The 20,339-nt window shown below is 40.7% G+C and overlaps 1 protein-coding gene and 1 long non-coding RNA gene across 3 annotated transcripts; one reads left to right on the forward strand and one right to left on the reverse strand.

Moving 5' to 3' along the window:
• Positions 1 to 3,515: 3,515 nt before the first annotated feature.
• Positions 3,516 to 8,350, reverse strand: LOC123724462 (uncharacterized). Its single transcript, XR_006757023.1, has 3 exons — positions 8,311 to 8,350; positions 5,401 to 6,728; positions 3,516 to 5,109 (listed from the first exon to the last, which is right to left on the reverse strand). It is a non-coding gene; the product is annotated as an uncharacterized lncRNA (long non-coding RNA).
• Positions 8,351 to 10,360: 2,010 nt separating this feature from the next.
• On the forward strand, positions 10,361 to 16,869 carry LOC106560799 (lysM and putative peptidoglycan-binding domain-containing protein 4). 2 transcript variants are annotated; one of them, XM_014124102.2, is made up of 3 exons: positions 10,361 to 10,781; positions 13,759 to 14,034; positions 14,755 to 16,869. In XM_014124102.2, exons 2-3 carry the CDS (start codon positions 13,768 to 13,770, stop codon positions 15,334 to 15,336), a joined length of 849 nt encoding a protein of 282 aa, XP_013979577.1. In that variant the 5' UTR covers positions 10,361 to 10,781; positions 13,759 to 13,767; the 3' UTR covers positions 15,337 to 16,869. The 2 variants fall into 2 exon arrangements, with proteins under 2 accessions (XP_013979577.1, XP_013979576.1); XM_014124101.2 differs by having other exon boundaries at positions 10,366 to 10,781; positions 13,756 to 14,034.
• Positions 16,870 to 20,339: the final 3,470 nt, after the last annotated feature.

Here is a 20,339-nt window from a genome sequence, read left to right on the forward strand (position 1 = left end):
AAGATTAGGGTTAGGCATACGGTTAACAGTGTATTAAGGTTAGGGTTAAAATCTAATTTTAAGATATATTTTAGAAATGGTTGGAGTTTAGCCATAATTATGACTTTGTGGCTGTGTTAACGAGTGACGACCAGACTATCAAAGTTTAGCAAAGGTCATCAAAATTGTTCAAATGTTTTAAAAACAATTCTAATAAATGCAATAGTTGGACAATGGATGAAGATATTCCAAACTTTTGGCATTTTTATAATCCATCAGATATTGACTGAATTATACCACATAAAACATTTATTCTATTTCACAGCCAAAATGATCAAAGCACTGCTGGTGGTGGAGGAAAGTGCTGGGTTTTGATGAATAAACCAGTTGTGGGTGGTTTGAGGCTTGGCCCCTCACTGGCCAATCAGAACGTGCTCCATGGCTAAATATGTGGTTGCTTCAAGTTGTATATTTACGGTCTTTTATGTATTGCCTTGGAGTCAAGTCCAATGTTAGTTTGTTAAACAGCTTACAGAAACTAAATAACTACATTTTGACCCATTCCATCATTGCTAAAAATGTTAACTTGAACCTGTTTTCAGTCAACATTGTTCTCAGCAAAAAAAGAAACATCCCTTTCTCAGGACCCTGTCTTTCAAAAATATTTGCATTCTAACAAATTAACTTCACAGATCTTCATTGTAAAGGGTTTAAACACAGTTTCCCATGCGTGGTCAATGAACCATAAACAATTAATGAACATGCACCTATGGAATGGTCGTTAAGACACTAACAGCTTACAGACGGTAGGCAATTCAGGTCACAGTTATGAAAACGTAGGACACTAAAGAGGCCTTTCTACTGACTCTGAAAGACACCAAAAGAAAGATGCCCTGCTCATCTGCGTGAACGTGCCTTAGGCATGTTGCAAGGTGGCATGAGGACTGCAGATGTGGCCAGGGCAATAAATTGCAATCTCCGTACTGTGAGACGCTTAAGTCAGTGCTACAGGGAGACAGGATGGACAGCTCATCGTCCTCACAGTGGCAGACCACGTGTAACAACATCTGCACAGGATCGGTACATCCGAACATCACACCTGCAGGACAGGTACAGGATGGCAACAACAACTGCCCAAGCTACACCAGGAGTGCACAATTCCTCCATCAGTGCTCAGACTGTCCACAATAGGCTGAGAGAGGCTAAACGGAGGGCTTGTAGGCCTGTTGTAAGGCAAGTCCTCACCAGACATCACCTGCAACAACGTTGCCTATGGGCACAAACCCACCGTCGCTGGACCAGACAGGACTGGCAAAAAGTGCTCTTCACTGACGAGTCACGGTTTTGTCTCACCAGGTGTGATGGTTGGAGTCGGGTTTATCGTCGAAGGAATGAGTGTTACACCGAGGCCTGTACTCTGGAGCGGGATCGATTTGGAGGTGGAGGGTCCGTCATGGTCTGGGGCGGTGTGTCACAGCATCATCGGACTGAGCTTGTTGTCATTGCAGGCAATCTCAACACTGTGCGTTACAGGGAAGACATCCTCCTCCCTCATGTGGTACCCTTCTTGCAGGCTCATCCTGACATGACCCTCCAGCATGACAATGCCACCAGCCATACTGCTTGTTCTGTGCGTGATTTCCTGCAAGACAGGAATGTCAGTGTTCTGCCATGGCCAGCGAAGAGCCCAGATCTCAATCCCATTGAGCACGTCTGGGACCTGTTGGATCGGAGGGTGAGGGCTAGGGCCATTCCCCGCAGAAATGTCTGGGAACTTGCAGGTGCCTTGGTGGAAGAGTGGGGTAACATCTCACAGCAAGAACTGGAAAATCTGGTGCAGTCCATGAGGAGATGCACTGTAGTACTTAATGCAGCTGGTGGCCACACCAGATACTGGCTGTTACTTTTGATTTTGACCCCCCCTTTGTTCAGGGACACATTATTCCATTTATTTTAGTCACATGTCTGTGGAACTTGTTCAGTTTATGTCTCAGTTGTTGAATCTTGTTATGTTCAGACAAATATTTACACATGTTAAGTTAGCTGAAAATAAACAGTTGACAGTGAGGACATTTCTTTTTTTGCTGAGTTTAGCATTTGTATTATTGATAAGGCCTAAAAAGAGAGTGAATAATTCCAATCAAATTCTAAACAAAATTAAATAACTTGTTTTAAATAGGCTGTCTAAATACACTTACAGGCACCATAATTGCTCCCTGTGGGCACATAATATTAAAACAATGCAGACTATGGAGGGTTTTGCACACGTCCAAACTTTTCACATTAGCTGGACAAAGATTCAATATAAAGAGAAAGGGAGAATGTCCACTCACCGTTATACTGCTTCCAAATATGTTTTATAAACATATTGGAACCATCTTACAGATCGCATTCACAATTCTCCAGAAGTTGCATTGCATGCGCGCCTTGGATGTTCTCACCATAAAACCAGGACAGTGTGAATCATTCTGTTTGGTTTTATTAAAATTCAACAAAATGTTAATGATTTTTTTCAACAACAATAAATTAATATAAAATGTAATATCATCAAATCTTCAGGATAAAAAAGACATGACACATTGCTATTGAACCAGCTTTCATTATAGTAGGCCTTGGGTAAGGGTAGCCTATGTCCATGCCCATCATGAAATGACAGATGATGAATACTGGCAAACCTAGTATTTCGAAGTTATTTTCCTGTAACAATTGCTTGTTTCCCATTTCTTATACCGCTTTACCATTTAAACCAGCTTTTGGTTGTTCTTAAATTTCTATACCAGTGCTGCCTTAAATTAGCACTTTAGATCATGTTAAGGACATGTCAAATATGTCCAACCCTTCCATCTGAGCACAAGTGAGCTGATATAAGACCGGTAAGTGACCTATCCTTGCACAACAGTTTGAAAATAGCAGAGCGCTGGTTTTAACAGATTAAAATTGTAAACAGGCGTTTGACACAAGCGCCCCCTTAACGACAGCCAAAAATAGAGCCTTAGAGGGAGAGCGCAAAGATGTGGAGGACGAGAGGTAAGCTTGCTACTGCCATAATTGATTTTAATAAAAATATGTTTTGTTGCCCATAATGAAGCTATACAGTATATGCGAGTTATTGACCTCACAATAAGCCATACTTGAGTAATTTAGATTACTATGAAGCGGCAGTCATGCAGATGGTCAGCACATGGGGTGCTGAAAGAAGGCTAATTCGAGAAGCCCTAATTAATTTAAACACTCTTCATTTTAATTAGACTTTAGGCTACTATCAAGAGGACAGTGGTAGAAAAAGTACTCAATTGTCATACTTGAGTAAAAGTTAAAGATACCTTAACAGAAAATGACTCAAAAGTGAAAGTTACCCAGTAAAATACTCAAGTAAGTCTAAAGGATCTAGTTTAAATGTACTTCAGTACAGTGGTAGAAAAAGTACATCATACTTAAGTAAAAATACAAAGTAAAAGCTTTACATCAAATTCCTTACATTAAGCCAACCAGATGGTACGATTTTTGTATTATTTTTAATGACGGACAGACAGGGGCACACTCCAACAATTTACAAACACAGTATTTGTGTTTTGTGAGTCCACTAGGTAAGAGGCAGTAGGGATGACAAAGCGTTATATTGATAAGTGTCAATTCTGTCCTGCTTGAGCATTCGAAATGTAACAAGTACATTTAGGTGTCAGGGAAAATGTGTGGAGTAAAAAGCTAATTCTCTTTACAAATGTAGTAGAGTAAAGTTGGCAAAAATATAAATAGTAAAGTACAGATACCCCCCAAAACAACTTACACCACTGCAAGAGGGCTTTGTGTTGGAGCCTACTCAAGAAGAGGTAGGCCTACCTGTTTGATAGACTGAATTATAGTCTACTATCCATAGATTTTTGTCAGCCAATTCCTTCAGTCACTATGCACTCCTTAAATATATCAGTGTCAGTGAGTGAAGGGCTTGGTGTGTTAAGTTAAAACCATGGCTCGAATTTAGGGTGTGTGTAGCCTGGCGAAAGTAAACCCAGCACAGGACACAAACTAATGTTGGGTTGTTTATTCTGTCAAAGCTTAAATTTAAAATCTGATAATGTAGAATGGAAAACGGAAATCACCGGAAGGTGAAGTCAGCATAAAGTAAGGCTGAATCTAAATCACAATCAAGTGAAATAAATCTGTTACTAAAGTGCATAAAAACAGAGTACAATAAGTACAAAGTGAAATACATAAACGGTAGTGGGTCTGCTTTCTATAGAAAAACAAGAAAATACAGCGACCACAACGTTCCCAGTTAGAATGGACTTTCTAACATTTCAAATATCTGGGTACAAGATGTCCATAAACAAAATGACATTGTGCATCAAAAACAGGTTGCCATGAAACATTAGGAATACTTACAAAACACACTGTCAACATGATACCCTAACCCCACATGGAATAGTAGATCCTCATCTCACCCATACAGCACTGGGTGAAATGTCATAACAGATAAGCTGCAATTCAAAAATGAAACAATATAGAACACACTGAGGCTTTACAAAACAAAATGTAATTCTGAAAATTACTAGCGCTTCAAATAATGTTATCGTCAACTCCACAATGTGGTTCTGAGAGCACTGGTATTCAGCTAGCAAGAAGCTAACATCCTCATGTCAATCTGAAAGTATCCAAAGGATAACATGACCATCTGGCATAAATTACATAAACTCTTATACATTGCAGGTTATGCAAAATTATATCTTCCAGTACAAGATAAAAAGTATTACTTACCCATCTAAAGTAACGTTGGACCCACAATGAATTAACTGCATGCTCTCACACTACGCATGCGCAATCCCATAACCACTTGCACACCTAATTTATGAATCTCTTAAAGGGACAGTGCCACCTAGTGGTTATACATGAATACAGCTATGTGCTTTTACCACCTGGCTACGTGTGTGAGGGTATTGTGGCTTTTGTTAAAGAAAATGGCTAAAAGCATAGACCTACCCCTTATTAACTTAAAACATGTTACCTGAATAAAGCGATCTATAAAGATGCTTTAGTCCACAATGCTTTGTGCCAGAAAGATGCAGTAAAATGCCGGGGACAGACGTGACTCCGATAAATATGGGATATCTTCAGAGTCTGCGCCACAACCTTCTATAACCGACGAGACAAAAAAAAAGACAAAAAAAAGACTTTGCTTGGGAAGTAATGTGTGAGTCTGTCACTATCAATTGATGTTCAACATTTCAACAGGCTTTTAAACATACTAACCCTAAATCAGTCAGGAGCATGCCAGGTAGCATTGGAAGGAACAAATTCATTTAGGCTATATTATTTCAAAGCTATAGCCTGCCATTTAAGAAATACATTGTGAAGCATTTCAACACGTCAACAGCATTTTATATAACTTATACGCAGGGAGTCAGGAAACAGCTGATCTCTCACCCCAATGGGGACGTAGATGCGCTCTGGAGGGCAGGTGGCAGGAGGGTGTTCCCGAGCCTGGCGGATATCCACTTCACCGCCCCAAAACACGGGGCCAACGATACGGGAGGACCGATTGATGGGCTGGAGGACACTCACTGCCGTGGAACCACAGGGTGTGACCAGGAGATGGTGGGGTTATGAAGTTGGAGCCATGGGAGGCCGACTGTGTACGGGTGCAGTGATGAGGAAGGGAAGGATTTCCTGGTGCTTGGGTCCCACAGTGAGGGGTGCTGTGACGGATTCCAATGGTTGCATATCCAGGACAGGAAAAGGAGAGGAGAGCGGGCATGAAGTTAAGTTCAGGGAGGAGGTAAGGCGGCAAGGGCCTGGTCGATGAAGTTCCCCACGGCACCGGAGTCCACTAAAGCTGTAGAACCGACACATGAGGGACAGCTAGCCAGAGAAAGGTTTTGGTGGAGAATGATAACAGAATTCTCATGACTACCCTGGGAGACAGAAGGTCACAGGGCTGTTCCTCTGCTCTAGTGGACCCCTGGTTGGGATGCACCGACCACCACTGAAGCTGCTGCCCCACCTGGCTGCAATAGGGACAAAGCCTCAGCTGTCTCTGGTGAAGCCGCTCTGCCACGGAGAGGTGTGTGGTCCCTACTTCCATGGGTTCAGGCTCTGCTTCAGGGCAGCCAAAGGAGGGAGGTGAGTGGCAAGTTGGACACCGGCGCTCCTGAAGAAGGTTATCCAGACGGCTGGCCATTGCGATGAGAGCGTCCAAGGATTTGTCATCATCCTGACATGCCAGTTCTGTCTGGACCGCATTGCGCAGTCCACTGCGGAATAGAGTGTGGTGCACCGGCTCATTTAATTCGCTCACCTCCCTCGAAGACCGCCCTGAACCTCTCACAGGAATCCAGCTCATCCTCTCTCTCAGACGCCCATCCGGTCAGCAGGGAAATGACAATGGCAACCTTGGACCTCTTGGTGGGGGCTCCCGTCTGATAGGCGAAATAGAGGGAGCACTGGAGTAGGAAGCGACGGCATTTTGATGGAGTGCCGTAATACTTCTCCAGAAGGGACAGTTGGGCATCGCTGACCTGGGTGGACGGCTGGGTAGGCTGGGGGACTGGCTCCTTGTGACGACCCATAGAAGGAGGCCCTCAGTCAGAGGGATGGAGAACCTTGCTAGTGGTGTCGAGGCGTTGGAGAACCTCCTTCATGGTCATACCCAGTAGAGACAGCTGGTCATGGTGTTGGTGGAGTAGATGACCATGTTCCTCGACAGTCTGGAAGATGGTGTAATCTTCTGCTGCCATAATTTCTGAGGCAGTAATCTATAACATATACACAGGAAGTCAAGAAGCAGAGTTTAATAATGAAACTATACAAAATAACAGACAAGAAAAGCGTACTGAACATGAGAGAAAACAATACTGAATTAGGCTTACTGAGGGCTATAGGAAGGGAGAGTAATCAGGGTGGTAATGAAGTCCAGGTGTGCTTAACGATGGGGAGCAGGTGTGCGCAATGATGGTTGCCACGTGTGCTCAATGTGGGTTGCCAGGACCAGTGGTTAGTAGACGGCGAAGTCGAGCGCCAATATTGCATTTAGGCTGTATTACATGAAATTTCAAAAATATTTATTTAGAATAAATTAGAGGTCGACCGATTAAATGGAATGGCCGATTAATTAGGGCCAATTTCAAGTTTTCATAACAATTGGTAATCGGTATTTTTGGAGACCGATTTGCCGATAAAAAAAAAAATGTATTATACATTTTTTTTTACACCTTTATTTAACTAGGCAAGTCAGTTAAGAACACATTCTTATTTTCAATGACGGCCTAGGAACGGTGGGTTAACTGCCTTGTTCAGGGGCAGAACAACAGATTTTTACCTTGTCAGCTCGGGGATTCGTTTTTGCAACCTTCCGGTTACTAGTCCAATGCTCTAACCACCTGCCTTACATTGCACTCCACGAGGAGCCTGCAGCAAGAAGCCAAGGTAAGTTGCTAGCTAGCATTAAACTTATCTTATAAAAAACAATCAATCTTAACATAATCACTAGTTAACTACACATGGTTGATGATATTACTAGTTTATCTAGCGTGTCCTGCGTTGCATATAATCGATGCGGTGCCTGTTAATTTCTCATTGAATCACAGCCTACTTTGACAAACGGGTGATGATTTAACAAGTGCATTTGCGAAAAAAGCACTGTCGTTGCACCAATGTACCTAACCATAAACATCAATGCCTTTCTTTAAAATCAATACACAAGTATATATTTTTAAACCTGCATATTTAGTTAATATTGCCTGCTAACATGAATTTCTTATAACTAGGGAAATTGTCACTTCTCTTGCGTTCCGTGCAAGCAGTCAGGGTATATGCAGCAGTTTGGGCCGCCTGGCTCATTGCGAACTGTGTGAAGTCCATTTATTCCTAACAAAGGCCGTAATTAATTTGCCAGAATTGTACATAATTATGACATAACATTGAAGGTTGTACAATGTAACAGCAATATTGAGACTTAGGGATGCCATCCGTTAGATAAAATACGGAACGGTTCCGTATTTCACTGAAAGAATAAACTTTTTGTTTTCGAAATGATAGATTCCGGATTCGACCATATTAATGACCAAAGGCTCGTATTTCTGTGTGTTATTATGTTATAATTAAGTCTATGATTTGATAGAGCAGTCTGACTGAGCGATGGTAGGCACCAGCAGGCTCGTAAGCATTCATTCAAACAGCACTTTTGTGCGTTTGCCAGCAGCTCTTCGCAATGCTTCAAGCATTGCGCTGTTTATGACTTCAAGCCTATCAACGCCCGAGATTAGGCTGGTGTAACCGATGTGAAATGGCTAGCTAGTTAGCGGGGTGCGCGCTAATAGCGTTTCAAACGTCACTCACTCTGAGACTTGGAGTAGTTGTTCCCCTTGCTCTGCATGGGTAACGCTGCTTCGAGGGTGGCTGTTGTCGATGTGTTCCTGGTTCGAGCCCAGGTAGGAGCGAGGAGAGGGATGGAAGCTATACTGTTACACCGGTAATACTAAAGTCCCTATAAGAACATCCAATAGTCAAAGGTATATGAAATACAAATCGTATAGTCAGAAATAGTCCTATAATTCCTATAATAACTACAACCTAAAACTTCTTACCTGGGAATATTGAAGACTCATGTTAAAAGGAACCACCAACTTTCATATGTTCTCATGTTCTGAGCAAGGAACTTAAACGTTAGCTTTCTTACATGGCACATATTGCACTTTTACTTTCTTCTCCAACACTTTGTTTTTGCATTATTTAAACCAAATTGAACATGTTTCATTATTTATTTGAGGCTAAATTGATTTTATTGATGTATTATATTTAGTTAAAATAAGTGTTCATTCAGTATTGTTGTAATTGTCATTATTACAAATAAATAAATAAAATAAAAAAATTGGCCGATTAATCGGTATCGGCTTTTTTTTGGTCCTCCAATAATTGGTATCGGCGTTGAAAAATCATAATCGGTCGACCTCTAGAATAAATCATATTGAAATGAAAAATGCCTTATTAGGCTATACAGTCATTCTACTGTAGAGTGCCTTTCAATTCACTTGTAGAAACACGAGTTTGGCCAGTTTTTGATTTGAGGATCATGCAGTGAGCTATGCATGTCTAGTTTGATAATTTAGCCTAGCAGATCCTCTTATATTCTCATTCCCTAATCACAGTCAACACACATTATTTTGTTACAACAATATCATGGAAAAAATTTAATAACTAAGAAAATTATAGTTTCTGGAATAAAAAAAAACAAGTGCATATACTGTAGGCCTACCTGATGATATGCAGCTGCTCTGTTAAAAAACAAATGGCTTTTTTCTTGAATTCATTGATGATCAGATACTTCAGTTGTAACTGGTTCTGTTGCGCTTTTTCTTTTTTTTACAGTTTATAGACAATTTTAGCACTGTTCCAAATTTAGACTATCCTCTTTTTCAACAACAGCCTGTATAGAAATGAAAACCTCTCCGGTGCTGCTGCATGCGCTCATTAGCTACCTGTGAGCTGCTCCTCCACTACCTTTATCAACATGTTGCATGCAGCCCTGCTGGATGTGACACAGATAAACCACTGATGTTTTCCTACTGAACCCACATTCACAGAGAAGTAGGACAATGTAATAGAGTTTAGTTGGTAATCCATAATCTCATCTCACCCTGTCAAAGTCATTTCAGTCTTTTTATTTATTTTTATTTAACCAGGTACTGAGGTTGACTGAGAACACATTCTCATTTACAGCAACAACCTGGGGAATAGTTACATGGGAGAGGAGGGGGGGGGATGAATGAGCAATTGTAAACTGGGGATGATTAGGTGAACGTGATGGTATGAGGGCCAGATTGGGAATTTAGCCAGGACACTGGGGTTAACACCCCTACTCTTATGATAAGTGCCATGGGATCTTTAGTGACCACAGACAGTCAGGACACCCGTTTAACATCCCATCCAAAAGACGGCACCCTACAATGGGCAATGTCCCAAATCACTGCCCTGGGGCATTGGGATATGTTTTTAGAAAAGAGTGCCTCCTACTGGCCCTCCAACGCCACTTCCAGCAGCATCTAGACCAACCCTGCTTAGCTTCTGAAGCAAGCCAGCACTGGGATGTTGGGTGGTATGCTGCTGGCAATTGTTATTTTCTGAATGAACAGTAGCAAAAGTAACTGGCTTGACTGAGAATAACATGATTCAATGAATGCATTGTATGATTAGCTTAAACTGTAACTCATGACTTCTACAATTAAATTGCACTTTGTTAGCTCAAGGTTTCCCAAACTTGGTCCTGCCCTAGCACTACACAGAGGATTCAAATAATCAAAGCTTGATGATGAGTTAGTTATTTGATTCAGCTGTGTAGTGCTAGGGAAAAAAACGAAACGTGCACCCAGAGGGGTGCCCCAGGACTGAGCTTGGGAAACCCTGAGTTGGCTGGTGGCTTCCAGTGATTTATATTGGTGGCTTTACGTCATACATGCAGCATTCTGTTCAGATTTCCTTCTCAGATACATTTTCAAATATGTGTGGGCATTGGCGTAGTATCTTCACCCTAATGGTCAACGTTGGTGAAATCTATCTTTTGATTGGAGCATATTTTTGTCAATATACCCAGCTACACTGCCACTGGGTTTGCGCACCACAGACCTAGGATCAGATTTATTTACCCCCAAAATCAGGTTCTCCATAGAGGAATGATCAAATATCTGATTCTGAATCAGTACTTCTATCCACAGGCTGACTGTCATCATGGTTGTCTGAGCTGTGTGTCAGTTCTGGCAGCTTTGTGGGAATTTGACGCTATGGGAAAACTAGATGAGTTACTTTAAACCCGGGTGAGTTGCAAGCTCAAACCTTATTAACTTGGTAATATGGATAAACGCATTTCGTGAATTTTATTTTAAGATTGATTCATAAACTATAGTTTAACGTTAGCTACTTTTGGCTAGCTCGAATGTTACGTCAGTGAGTGAGTGAAGGAAGCATGCAATGTCAAAAATATATTCGGACGTTTAGCTAACTACTGGTAACGTTATCTGTTAACGTTACCACGTAGCTTACTGGTTATTTTGTTCGTCCTGTCGTTTTATGGTAGGTATAGTTAGTTAGCTATCCCTTTTCATAGTTGTATGCCACTTTGTGTTTGTCCTGTTGCTATATACTGTAGCTAGCTAGTCACATTCATAGCTAACAAGTCGAGACTAGTATGAGGGATGTCATGGCCCCTAGTCTGATTAATCATGCTGTTATACACAATTAATTGGTAGTTATATACAGCCTGACACTAATGCCTTAAAAATCGTGTAAATGTTCCTTACAAGACAGAATGTTGAATACAATTACATTTAAACTCCTCTACCGGTTGTCTATGTGGTCTGTCCTTCAGTTGGTCGAAATTTGAGACAAAATATCCACAGGAAAGTATTATTGTTTACCCGACTTTTCAGAGTCCGTAAGTAATGTGGTTCAGTTCACACCGAGGTAAAGTTCGTTTTATATTGGATATTTATATAGCTATTGAACCAAGCATGCCATGACAATGAAAAGTGTATGTTCTGAATCAGGGGAGGATAGAGAACAATCAGAGATTGAAATCGGAATAAAAAATACAAAAATGAAACATTCGCACGCAAATTTGTTGATTGTTCTCTATCCTCCTCCAGATTCAGAACATACCATTTTCATTGTCATGGCATGCTTGCTTCAATAGAACCAAATATCTAATGTAAAATTAGTTTTACTTATGTACCTAACCATATACTTACCAGCTCTCTACAAAGTAGGGTAAACAGTACTTACCTATGGATATTTTGTCTCAATTTCAAGCAGCTGAAGGACAAACTGCACAGACAACCAGTAGAGTAAGTTTAAATGTCCTTTTATTCAAGAATCTGGCTTGTAAGTAACATTTACATGATTGTGCAGGCATTAGTGCCGGGCTGTATATACCAATTAATTGTATAATACAGCCTGATTAATGAGACTACATCAGTGGCAGTTGGTGCCGTTTAAGACGAGGGAGGATACAGTTTTTTATGAGCATTGTCATATTTCTATTACAGCATATTGGATGACTGTCATTCATATTCCATTCACCCAGCTCAATTTAACATCGACAGGTTTAGGCTACTACGTGATACTCCAATTTTCCCTATACCCATCATGATGTTTCTACAACCTAGCCTATGAATGAAAGTTTAGGTGCACAGGTTGAGATAATTTTAAGAAATCAAAGTAACAGACAGTGACACATTCAATACCGCCTTGCACACTCTTTCCTGCATCTAGCTGATCTAGGGTGTAATCATTAGTCCAACAATTGCAAATTAGTTTTTATTGGACAAATTCATGTATGTTTATCCCCGTTTCATTCGATTTGGTTCCGTTTAAGAAAAGTTTTTCAACAGAATCGGAGAAATGAATACACCGTTGATCACACACAAACACAGTCCACTTTCATAGCAGCCATATCAAAACAGCATGATCAGCTCGTTGTGTGTGTGTATATATATATATATATATATATATATATATATATATATATATATATAATTATTTCTCGAAATTATCTACACGCTCTCCTCCTCTCACTTTTGCTCTTCGCTTGTGGACAACACATCAGCTGTCTGTGACCAGGTGAAAAAACCTTTCCAAGCCAAACCTTCATATCATGATGACTGCTAATCTCTACACACACTACATCGTTGTCACCTCATCGTCAATATAGCAACTAGAACTGACGCATTAGTAAACCCGCTACATTCATATACAGTCAGAAAGCAGTTTAGCGGGCCCTGGTGGCAATAAATTAATACAACCAAAAGCTTACCTTGACTTGGAAGTTCCAGTGTTGGGATAGCCATAGTCAGCTAGCATTCCTCTCTGTTTGAGCTGGGTGTTTGAGTAGGCTAAACTAGCTAGTTGCATTCAGATAGCTCAGTTAAAGTTCATGTAAAAAAAATAAGTACAACCAAATATCTCTCTCTTGCTTCTCCTTAATTTTGGAAGAAATTAATTTGTTCAACTATTGTCTTTCTCTCCCTTTGTCAACTACTCACCACATTTTATGCACTGCAGTGGTAGCTAGCTGTAGCTTATGCTTTCAGTACTATATTCATTATCTCATCATTTAACTGGGTAGACAACATCTCAGTTCATGCTGTAAGAGCTCTGATAGGTTGGAGCTCGGAAGTTGTCATAATGACTGTGTAAGTTGTCATAATGACTGTGTCATAATGACTGTGACTGTGTAAGCAAATGTACCCAGAGGAGGACAGAAGCTATCTGTCCTCTGGCTAGACCATGGTGTTACCCTACAGAGTGCTGCAAAGGCTACTGTAGACCTTCATTGCAAAACACTGTGTTTTAATCAATTATTTGGTGACATGAATATATTTAGTATAGTTTTGTCTAAAATGTTTCACTATTTACATTTTTATGAAATTCACTAAGGAGGATGGTCCTCCCTTTCCTTCTCTGAGGAGCCTCCACTGGACTACATGGTCCCTAGACTAGAGTCAATTTAAGCTGAGTAAAGGCATACCTATTTGAAAGGTTGTAAGTGGCTTTGGTGAAGGTACATTGCTGTAAAGTCAATGCCAGCTAAGCTAATAAAGAATATTACAAAATAGGGAATTGGATTTAGCCTAATTTACTGTTCAAACACTATTCTTGTAATTGGCTGTTCACTACCTACAGAAACAATGTCAGAGTGGTATTTTTTGTATTCAGTTTGCATAGCTAGCTACATATTATAAAACCCTTAGCTTTCACACTTAACAATTTTGTGTATTTTCTGTCCACCTAAAGTAGCTAGTTGTGATGCGGAGAGGAGACCCTGTTCCCCGCGCCTTCCAGGCCCCAGTGGATGTCCATGCTAGTGTAGATGGCCAGGTGTACATGTTCAGGCGAGGCCAGCAGAATGACTCTGCTGGCTCTTCAGAGGAAGAAGAGTTCAATTTGATGGAGCTGAGGCCCCGGGGGTGGCAGGAGCTGGAGCAGGACAGACGCAATAGCCTCATGCTGCTGGAGAGGGACGTATTGGTTGGGGACAACCTCAACAAACTTGCTCTGCAATATGGCTGTAAGGTAAGTCCTGCAGCCCATGTATTTGCTGGCAGCAAACTGTACAGTGTACTGTACAGCAGTGGTGTAAAGTACTTAAGTACAAATATTTAAAGAACTACTTAGGTCATTTTTGGGGGGGTATCTGTACTTAACTATTTATATTTTTGACTACTTTTACCTCACTACATTCCTGATGAAAATAATGTACTTTTTACTCTATACCTTTTCCCTGACACCCGAAAGTACTCGTTACATTTTGAATGCTTAGCAGGACAGGAAAATGGTCAAATTCATGCACTTATCAAGAGAACCTCCCTTGTCATTCCTCCTGCCTCTGATCTGGTGGACTCACTTAACACACGGGCTTCATTTGTAAATTATGTCTGAGTTTTAGTGTGCCACTGGCTATCTGTAAATAAAATTAAAACAAGAAAATAATGCGTTCTGGTTTGCTTAATATAAGGAATTTGAAGTGATGTATACTTTACTTTTGATAGTTAAGTATTTTTAAAACCAAATACTTTTACTCAAGTAGTATTTTAATGGGTGACTTTCACTTTTACTTGTGTCATTTTCTACGAAGGTACCTTTACTTTTACTCAAGCATGGCAGTTGGGTACTTTTCCCACCACTGCTCTACAGGACACGCTACGGCAAGCACTGTACATACGCGTCTGCATAGGCTACTGATACTGTGTGCTCACATTATGCCAATATTGACACTTGTCTTATTCTCAACAGGTGGCAGACATAAAGAGAGTGAACAACCTGATTCAGGAACAGGATATATTTGCTTTGAAATCAATCAAAATCCCTGTAAAGAAACACAGCTTATTGACTGAGGCTAACACAGAGCTAAAAGAGCCAGATCCAGGAACCTCAAATTCAGCCACACCACTGCCCCAGCCACAGGGCAAACTTACAGCCAGCTCCCCTGGTAGGCCACATCTACAGGAGTACACCGACTACCTCAAGGAAGTGGACCATGACATTGAGAGACTGATCCAAACCACAAATGCACAGGATGAGGTTTTTTTAGAGTCTGCAGAAAGGCCACAAAAGTTGGGCTCCAGAGGCCAGCGCCTGACCAGCTATGGAGCAGACTGGGGCATCCAGTGGTGGAACGCTGTGGTGGCCATGCTCCTGATAGGCATTATCCTACCTGTCTTTTATGTTGTTTATATCAAAACTCAAGATACTGGAGTGCCTGCTGCTGTAGCTACCTCAAACAGCTCAGGGACAGGCCTCAGCACAGATAGCCCTAGGAGCACTTTTAGCAGCCAAGAGAGTGTGTCCCTCAGTCTGAACAAACCTAACACTTAATTGAGGGAAACAATGTCTATGGACTTCATGCTTAACTTTGGTCAACCAATGTTAGCCATAAGTACAATCACTTTGAATCCCTAAATAATGTTCTGCTTAAAGGTCATCAAAGTATTGCCTTAACAAAGATGTGTTGCTGTGTAACATTTCTTTACACAAGCTTGAAACTTTTACTTTAGTATGGATTTCTGTATGTGTTTTACCACGTATATTGGACTTCATAGTTTCCGATTTTGTGTGCCTTATTAGATGTGTGACTTATCCAGTCACTGTTCTTTCTTGTTTGTGCTAATTATTTTTGAACGTATTTAAACACAAGTGGTTGCTTTGTGAAATTACAGCTTCAATTGAATATGGATATTCAGTTTCAGACTTTCTTAGACAGTCTAAACTAATGGTACAAAATGTTTTATTTTTCTATGATAAAGATATAATGCCAACGGTGACATTTACAGAGATGTGTATGAACTAACATGTTTGTGTTTTGTTTCAATACTTTATTAAGTGCAGTAAATGTCCTTTAAAGGGATAATTGTGGATTTTGGCAATGTTGCCCTTTATCTACTTCCTCAGGGTCAGATGAACTCGTGGATACCATTTTTATGTATTTGCTTGCAGTATTTTGGAAGTTAAGAGGTAGTTTTGTGAGTCAATTAGCGCAAGTTAGCGCAATGCCTGGAAGTCTACTGTTCCCATAGACTTTCAGTTATTGTGCTAATGCTAGTTAGCAACTTCCTTCAAACTGCACGCAGATACAATACATAAAAATGGTATCCACAAGTTTCATCGGACTCTGGGGAAATAGATAAAGGGCCTCATTGCCAAAAACCCCGAACTATCCCTTTAAACTAGGAATTAAAACTAAACCATGCATGCATAAAATGTCCGCTTGCAGGTCTGTGAACTAGGCTATGCGGTGTGTTACACTGATGTAGGCCAGGCCTATCAGAAAGCAAAGCAGTCAAAGGTTTTTCAATACTGCTGCCATGGTCCGTTTCAATCAAGTGCTCTTACTCTTTGTGCCAATCAGTTAATGTTACTCCTGGAAAAATATAACCTGATATTCGTATTGCCTTCGATCCAAAATAATGGTGAGAATATGTAAATGCATGAATTACTCCCCCTGTTAATAACATGTTTTATAAGTTAGCATTAGTGTTATTTTCCAAAGTTACAAAAGTGTTTTTTGAGAATGTATGAACCATTCAAGAGGGCTCAAATTATGAATCATTTGAAACATGTTGGCAGTCTTGTATCAAACTGACCCTTTTCAGTAGTTTCCCCATTACTTTTTACATTGGTTGTGAAATATTAACAATTATTATTTGCAAGCATAGCACAGGACCAGTGTAACATGACTACAGTAAGCAGTGACTCAATGAAACTATTTGTTGCAGGTCGAAGTTTTAACTGCTTAAGTTAGTTGTAACTGATCTGTGTGTGTGTGTATTATATATATATATATATATATATACGCACGCACGCAACATGTAAAGTTTTGGTCCCATGAGCTGAAATAAAAGATCCCAGAAATTTTCCATACACATGAAAAGCTTATGTCTCTAAAATGTTGTGCACAAATTTGTTTACATCCATGTTAGTGAGCATTTCTCCTTTGCCAAGATAATCCATCCATCTGACATGTGTGGTGTATCAAGAAGCTGATTAAACACTGACTTGCCTAGTTAAATAAAATAAGTAAAAACAGCATGATTACACAGGTGCACCTTGTGCTGTGGACAATAATAGGCCACACTAAAATGTGCAGTTTTGTCACACAACACAATGACACAGATGTGTCAAGTTTTGAGGGAGCTTGCATTTGGCATGCTGACTGCAGGAATGTCCACCAGAGCTTTTGCCAGAGAGTTGAGTGTTCATTTCTCCACCATAAGCTGCCTCCAACGTCATTTTAGAGAATTTGGCAGTACGTCTGACCGCCCTCACAGCCGCAGACCACATGTATGGCGTTATGTGGGCGAGCGGTTTGTTGATGTCAACATTGTGAACAGTGTCCCAAGGTGGCGGTGGGCTTATGGTATGGGCAGGCATAAGCTACAGACAACATACACAATAACATTTTATCGATGGCAATTTGAATGCACCTTGATGAGATCCTTAGGCCCATTGTCGTGCGGGAGCGTGCAATTGGCATGCTGACTGCAGGAATGTCCAACAAAGCTGTTGCCAGAGAATTGAATGTTCATTTCTTTACCATAAACCACCTCGTTTTAGAGAATTTGGCATTAGTCCAACTGGTCTCAACCGCAGATCACGTGTAACCATGCCAGCCCTGGACCTCCACATCTGCCTTCTTCACCTGCGAGATCGTCTGAGACCAGCCACCCAGACAGCTGTTGAAACTGAGGAGTAATTATGTCTGTAATAAAGCCCTTTTGTGGGGAAAAACTCATTCTGACTGGCTCGGCCTGGCTCCCAAGTGATTGGGCCTATGCCCTCCCAGACCCATCCATTGCAGCGCCCATGCCCATTCATGTGAAATCCATAGATTAGGGCCTAATTTATTTATTTCAATTGACTGATTTCCTTACATGAACAGTAACTCAGTAAAGTTGTTGCATGTTGCATTAATTTTGTTCAGTATAGTTTGTAAAAGGCCATAAGCCACTTATCTTTCACTACACCATGCTGTTTTTATAGCCCATCAGCTTAATACATTTTAAGCAGGTAATATATTTGAGGTTTTGAAAATGGAACATACCTTAATGTATTTACTTTATGCCCTATTCTGGTTGAGATTAACACAAAAGCACAATAGTGCTTCAGTTCTGTATGAGTGTTGTATTTCATTCAGTATGTGTGTGCCTTCTTCAATCCCTGTTAATAGGGAATCAGTGCATTATTCACAGTCAAATGTATTACTTGTCATGTTTTGCATTGTATTTTTAATACAGAAACAATATTTGGGCTATATTATTGGGCATTTTGTTATTGTTTATTTCTCCACTATGATCCTATTTTATTTTAATATAACCCTAGTTCTAAAGGTAGAACTCATGTACTGGATAATCCCTGTCGTTTCTCCTGATTTAACTTTTATCTTCACTAATTCACTGTTTGAGAGAATGAGAGGTTTATTTACATAACACAGTCCACATGGACATTTAATCATGTAGATAACATGGGTGGTGGAGCATGTAATAATGTAATTTATGTGGAACCGTTTTCTTGTATGTGGGTGGCAGAAATATTCACACTTCATCATATTGGTGCACTGTGCGCCGCCTCTGCATTAATAGCTACCAATCGGAAGAGGGCGTAAAAGAGCCTGGTTATTTTTCTTTTTTGGCCTGCAGTTGTCATGGACCAATTTATCGCGCAAATTTTTACCTCTCCTATATACAATTAGTGGTGGATTCTTAAATTCAGCTGGCAAAGCTGGGTCCGATGATAAAACATACCAGTGTTTCTTGACATCATCTCCCACTTTGCGCGAGTTCAAAGTATATGTGGTGATGAACATTACAGAGTGTTCTTTAGCTCTAGTGGGTCTTTTTGTAAAAGTTCATCTTGTGTTTTCCCTAATACCAATTGAAGAGCTTCATTCACACATTGTGGAGATTCTTAGAAACCTATTTTCTAGATAGTCCTCTACAGCAGTCTCACAACTCAATCGCTGGTTGATAACTGTTTTCTTTCCCTCCCAAATGATAGAATTTGTAGATAATTGGCCTCTTTCTGGGACTTGCCCACAAACAGGACCAAGCCTGGCCTACTGAGGAGTGACTGACTCCATCCTAGCTGGAGGGGTGCTCTCATTTTATCTATGAACATAGACAAGGCTCTCTAGCTCCACAATGAGATAGGGTGCAGGCCAGGCAGCAGGCTGTTAGCCAGCCTGCCAGCTTAGTGGAGTCTGCCACTAGCACAGTCAGTGTAGTCAGCTCAGCTATCCACATTGAGACCGTGTCTGTGCCTTGATCTAGGTTGGGCAAAACTTAACATGGCGGTGTTCGCCTTAGCAATCTCACTGGAATAAAGACCTCCATTCCTGTCATTATTGAAAGAGATTGTGATATCTCACATCTCAAAATAGGGCTACTCAATGTTAGATCCCTCACTTCCAAGGCAGTTATAGTCAATGAACTAATCACTGATCATAATCTTGATGTGATTGGCCTGACTGAAACATGGCTTAAGCCTGATGAATTTACTGTCTTAAATGAGGCCTCTCCTCCTGGTTACACTAGTGTCCATATCTCCTGTGCATCCCACAAAGGCGGAGGTGTTGCTAACATTTACGATACCAAATTTACATTTACCCCCAAAAAATGACTGCGTTTTCATTTTTTGAGCTTCTAGTCATGAAATCTATGCAGCCTACTCAATCACTTTTTTATAGCTACTGTTTACAGGCCTCCTGGGCCGTATAAAGCGTTCCTCACTGAGTTCCTATCGGACCTTGTAGTCATGGCAGATAATATTCACATTTTTTGTGACTTTAATATTCACATGGAAAAGTCCACAGACCCACTCCAAAAGGCTTTCGGAGCCATCATCAGTACTCACTGCCACAGTCATACTCTGGACCTAGTTTTGTCCCGTGGAATAAATATTGTGGATCTTAATGTTTTTCCTCATAATCTTGGACTATCGGACCACCATTTTATTACGTTTGCAATCGCAACAAATAATCTGCTCAGACCCCAACCAAGGATCATCAAAAGCAGTGCTATAAATTATCAGACAGCCCAAAGATTCCTAGATGCCCTTGCAGACTCCCTCCACCTACCCAAGGACAACAGAGTACAACGGTCGGTTAACCACCTAACTGAGGAACTAAATTTAACCTGGCGTAATACCCCTACAAACAAAAACATTTGTCATAAGAAACTAGCTCTCTGGTATACAGAAAATACTCAAGCCCTGAAGCAAGCTTCCAGAAAATTGGAACGGAAAGATTGGCTTGGAAAGACAGTACCGTGCAGTATCGAAGAGCCCTCACTGCAGCTCGATCATCCTATTATTCCAACTTAATTGAG

This window comes from Salmo salar, chromosome ssa10 (assembly GCF_905237065.1).
Source record: "Salmo salar chromosome ssa10, Ssal_v3.1, whole genome shotgun sequence".
NCBI lineage: Eukaryota > Metazoa > Chordata > Actinopteri > Salmoniformes > Salmonidae > Salmo > Salmo salar.